General features: G+C 40.5%; 1 protein-coding gene across 1 annotated transcript in view; it reads left to right on the top strand.

The window, feature by feature from the left end:
* The window catches only part of PPP2R1B (protein phosphatase 2, regulatory subunit A, beta), a 52,742-nt gene that overhangs the window by 22,032 nt on the left and 25,046 nt on the right, over nt 1-5,664 (top strand). The window contains exons 10-11 of the mRNA XM_012659137.1: nt 2,958-2,964; nt 5,452-5,608. Coding sequence (XP_012514591.1) covers nt 2,958-2,964; nt 5,452-5,608 — 164 coding nt within the window. The remainder of the gene's footprint in view (nt 1-2,957; nt 2,965-5,451; nt 5,609-5,664) is intronic.

Raw genomic sequence — 5,664 nt, 5'->3', positions numbered from 1 at the left:
ATGTGGCAGTAGCCACATTTCAAGTCTTAGAAGCCACATGTGGCTAGTGGTTGCCACATTGGACAGCTCATGTTTAGAATCCTCATTTGGAATTTTGTTGATTGCATTTCCCATGGTATAATTTAACATTTACTTTTGTCCTCTATATTTCCCACAAAATAATATTTGAATCCAGAACTGAAGTTAGCAAACTTCTTTTGTGTGGACCAGTTTCTATTGTCCCTGGTCAGTTCTGCTGTTACAATACAAAAGCACCCGTAGACAATACATAAACTAATAGGCATGGCTGTGTTAAAATAACAACTTATTTATGAAAACTAGTTTCCTCTTGCATTTGGCCAGTGTTTCCTCACCCGTGATCTAGAGGGTTAATCAGATTTAGGTTTGATATTTTTGGGGGGATAAGAACACTTCATAGGCGGTAGTGTGTTATTAGCAACTGATGCTCAAAAAATTAAGTGCTTTGTTTTAAAGTATGTATATGTATGTTCCCACTGACCACTGTTAGAAAAGCTGTTCTTGGCTTATTCATTCATTGAAAAAATATTGAGCACCTACTTTATATCAGGCACTGTTACTGTGCCGGGATACAGTGTTAACAAGACATACAAGGACCCTGTTCTCATGGAGTTTACATTTTAATGGAGAAAAACAAAAACAGATAATAAAATTGGGCATTCCTCTAGACTGGCTAGTTAGAGGTGGCATAAACTGAGACACGAAAGAAAAACACCAGCCATGCCCTTTCATGCAGTGTTAGAGCTCCTGGAAAAGAGAATTCCAGGAAGAAGGGACACCTAGTATAAAGGCCCTAAGGTTGGAGCATACTGGTTGAAAGAGACTGGTAAGAGATGAGGTTGGAGAAGAAAGGCAGGGGCCAGATCACAGAGGGTCTTAAATATGGTGTTTGGATTTTCACGTAGATTTTGAGCAAGGTTATGATATGATGTAATTTACATTTTTAAAAGATATTCTGGCTTCTGGGTGGAAACTAAATTGTAAGGAGGGTGAGAGTAGAAACAGGAAGACCAGTTAGGAGGCTTTTATGATAATAGGCAAGAGGCAGGGTGTACTGGCTCCCACTTGTAATCCTAGCACTCTGGGAGGCCAAGGAGGGAGGATTGCTTGAGCTCAGTTCAAGACCAGCCTGAGTAAGATGAGATCCTTTCTCTACTAACAATAGAAAAATTATTCGTGTATTGTGGCATGTGCCTGTGGTCCCAGCTACTCAGGAAGCTGAGGCAGGAGGATTGCCTGAGCCCAGGAGTTTGATGTTGCGGTGAGCTATGATGGCAACACTACACTCTACCTGGGGCAATGGAATGAGACTCTTTCTCAAAAACAAAAACATAAAAAAACCTAGGGAAGAGATGATGGTGGTGGACTAAGGTGGTCACTGTGAAGATGGAGAGGCTCTAGATACCAGGTTTGATGGTGGAGTCGATAGAACTTAGCACTATTGGATTGCATGAGGGGAAGAAGAGTCAAGATCCAGATTTTTGGCTTGAGCAGCTGCGGGTAGATGGTGTTGTCATTGCTAACATGGAGAAGCTTCTGGAAGCAGGAACAGATGTAGGGGAGAAAATCAGGAGTGTTCTGGAAGACGTAGTTGATTAACAAATATTTATTGGCCTATATTTCAATAGCTTTGATTTGGCATTATTTTTGGAATCTGAAAATACTTGTATAGCCATTACCAAGAACCTAGTTCTTTTTATACCCTTTTCATTTGGATACAGAGGGATGAATGTGTCTTAGGCAGTTGTTGTTGATCTACAATTTTTAAAATTTGTAATATTTTGAAAGTTGGAGTCACTGTTACCTCTTTTTTGAGTATATGTGTGTGTATCTACATGCTATGTTATTGTACACACTATTAAAATTTTAGTCTGGCACAGTGGCCCGTGCCTGTAATCTCAGTACTTTGGGAGATGGAAGAGGGAGGAGTTAAAATTTTTTACCTGTTTTTCCTGGGTGCTCATATGTTTATGTGTTTTCGGTTTCTACTTCATTATATGTGTGATTCTCAAATCTACAATCTTGGTTCCTAATTTCACATTGATTTGTCTTAATTGTGTATTTTCACTTGCTCAAAGGACATACAGGTGTCACATTGACACATGACAGTTTACATTTGGAAAGCTGAGTTCATTAATCACATACTTTTCTAATTCTGATTTCTAATATCCATGTTTTTCTAGACATGGCTACCTCAAATTATTCTGTCCTTGTCTTCAACATTAAAATCCAGCTGATTTTTTTGTTGTTGTTTACTAACTTTTGATTGCTCTTTTTTGTATTTCTAAGTCATTATCTCATGCCTAAATGCGTATTACTCCCACCTTGAACTGAGTATTTTGTTGTTTTTTTTTTGAGACACAGTCTCACTCTATTGCCCGGGCTAGAGTGCCGTGGCGTCAGCCTAGCTCACAGCAACCTCAAACTCCTGGGCTCAACCAATCCTCCTGCCTCAGCCTCCCGAGTAGCTGGGACTACAGGCATGCGCCACCATGCCTGGCAAATTTTTTCTGTGTATTTTTAGTTGTCCAATTAATTTCTTTCTATTTTTGGTAGAGACGGGGTCTCGCTCTTGCTCAGGCTGGTCTCGAACTCCTGAGGTCAAACAATCCGCCTGCCTCGGCCTCCCAGAGAGCTGGGATTACAGGCGTGAGCCATCGCGCCCGGCCCTGAGGAACTTTTAAAGTACAAATATTCCACAAAGAATTAAATTCCTGACACCTTTTCTCTGTAGGATTGTTCTCTCTATGAAACTTAATTACTCCCTCCTCTTTTCTGATTTTTTTTCTTCCAGTTTGGGAGCAAGAGAGACCCTTGTTTATTTCACTGCTGATGTGGGGACTGCAAGCATTCTTTGAACCAATGAAATGGCAGCTCTGAAATTGTTCTATGCTTAATTAATCACAGGGGCTTCTTGTTGTTTTGCTTTTGCATTTTAGATAAGCAGTATATAGTGATCACTGATCAGAGTTTTTGAAACTTTTTCTCCTGGTTGTTAAACTAGTAAAAGAATGTTGTGAAAAATCCAGGGAAATATAAGGAAGAAAGTATTACCTATATTCCTGTGGTTCAGTGGACAGTATTGATCAGTGGGAGGAATTTAGAAGGGGAATTTATTTTTTATAGGAGAAACTATCAAAGTTAGTGAGCATAGAGTGAGGTAAACATTCAAAAAACCTTGCAAGTCAGCCAGACCTTGAGGGAAGAAGGGGGCAGAGAGAGAGAAAAAGAAAGATAAAAGAAGGAGAGAAAACAGGCAGAACTGTGGAATGGTTTGCATTCTTTTGACAACAGAATTGAGAGGAGCCAAGAACATAGTAGGCATCTGGCCAAGTAGAGTTCAGGGCAGCTAAGGCTTTGGTCAAGGCTGAGCAGGTGTGTGCCCAGTCTCTGGTTACTCTGGCAGTGGGCTCCCTTGCTATGGTAATGGCATGATGATAAGAAAAAACTCAAGCATATTAAAAAACAGTAATTAATTAGAGAGGACACATGGTTTAGCTAGCTCCATCTTAAGGGGAAGAGAGAGGATGCGAGTTGGGTCAAAGACAAAGACTATGATGTGAAGGGAAAGAATCTGTGCTACAGGTAAAGCAGTTGGCTTTAACTTGCTCCGTAGAGAGTGCTTCTGGGTATTACTGACGGCTTGTTTCTTCTTTAGACTGGTCAGTTTAAGTGTTGGTGATAAGATGTGTTGTTACTCATCTCTGCTGTCTCGCCTGTTCTTCTCAACATCGTTGCCCAGAAGGATCCATGGACTGGGAAAAGCTGGATAGTTCTTGTCTGAAGGCTTGTATAAATTGTCTAGGATTGGGACTGTGGCATGGGTAGCTATTCCTGCTCTTCCTGTTGATAATCCAGGAGGATTGGGCCCACCTGGTGAGAGAAGGGGAACACAGAATCAGTACCTACCACCCTCAATTTATCTAAGCCCTGATTTTGAGTCTTACTGGATCTGTGAAGTGACTCCAGACTTGTCTTTGTTCATTGCTGTATATAGCAACTAATTGTGAGAAGATAGTAACTCAGACCTTTGTTATCTATTATGCCTTTGATAAAAGATCTTGTAAGGCATTATTAAATCTTAAGGCACATTTATTCACAGAAGACATTTGATGTCTTATCTCAGCCTAAACGGTTTTAATGGAGAAGAAGCAGGTCGGTCTGTAGTTTTAATTTGTCCTTGTATAGATGAGCACAGTGTCCTCTACACATTCTCCTGGATGTCTTTCTCCTCTCATTGGTCTTCTTTTTTTCTTTTCCTTTCTTTTTTTTGGAGATAGAGTCTTGCTCTATTGCCTGGGCTACTGTGGTGTCAGCCTCGCTCACAGAAACCTCAAACTCCTGGGCTCAAGCAATCCTCCTGCCTCAGCCTCCTGAGTAGCTGGGACTCATTGGTCTTCTTGATGCTGCTTGAATAATTTTGCTAAAATACCACATTGGCCATTGGGTCACATGTTGGCTTTAAAAATCCATCAGTGTTTTTCTTATCAGGTCGAAGTTTAGCTTTCAAGATACTCTGTGGTCTGGATCCATAGACAGTTGTCTAACCTTAAAGTCTCACTTGTTTCAGTTTTTTTCCTTTGTGTCCTGGGTACATTTTTCTACCCTTTCCAGGAATCACTCCCCTCTTCTGTCTACTTACACAAATCCTCCCTAGTCTTCACTGCCCAGTACAAGGTCTGTTTCTTTTCTGAAGCCTTGCCAGACCTCCCTGTTCACTCTTCTCTGCAGTCTTCACTACACGTTATTAATTGGTCTAACGCCATGTGACTTCTCAAGAGTGCATTTGCTTTCATTTCTCTGATAAGAGTACATTGACCTTTGAGGACAAGTATCTTTTTTTTTTTTTTTTAAGAGACAAAGTCTTGCTCTGTTAACCAGGCTGGGGTGCAATGGTACAGTCAAATCTCACTATAACCTCCATTTCCTGGGCTCAAGAGATCTTACCCCTTCAGCCTCCCAAGTAGCTGGGACTATAGGCATGTGCCACCACATCTGGCTAATTTTTCTTATTTTTTATAGAGATGGGGTCTTGTTATGTTGCCCAGGCAGGTCTTGAACTCCTGGCCTCAAGCAATCCTCCTACCTTGGCCTCCCAAAGTGCTGGGATTATAGATGTGAGCTACTGCGCCTGGCCTGTTATCTTTTTGTAACAAGTAACAAGTCACACATATTTGTTAATTAATTGATGATGCATATAATGAGCTCCTTGCATCCCTTGCCTTGGATGTATACATTTTGAAACTATAACAACAACAAATTAGTATGTTATGTGTTGTGGCTGAGCATGCTTGTCATTGCAGTATAAGTCTATGTGGAGTGTTTGCAGAGAAGTTTTGTTTTTAGTCCACATTTGATGCTGATGTAAATAAACTAGGTTATGTTTATAAAGTCGTAAGCAGTATGAGACTGTGTTTTTGACCTCTTCTGCAGTATATGCCATCCGAGAAGCTGCCACCAACAACCTCATGAAACTAGTTCAGAAGTTTGGTACAGAGTGGGCCCAAAATACCATCGTTCCCAAAGTGTTAGTAATGGCAAATGATCCTAATTACTTGCATAGAATGACCACTTTATTCTGCATTAATGTAAGTATAACATAGCTGTTATTGTTAAGTTCAGGGATTAAAGCAATTGTTTTTTTTT

This window comes from Propithecus coquereli, unplaced genomic scaffold (assembly GCF_000956105.1).
Source record: "Propithecus coquereli isolate 6110/MARCELLA unplaced genomic scaffold, Pcoq_1.0 Scaffold6, whole genome shotgun sequence".
In the NCBI taxonomy this organism is placed as follows: domain Eukaryota; kingdom Metazoa; phylum Chordata; class Mammalia; order Primates; family Indriidae; genus Propithecus; species Propithecus coquereli.
This window is presented reverse-complemented; position numbering and strand designations above follow the sequence as displayed.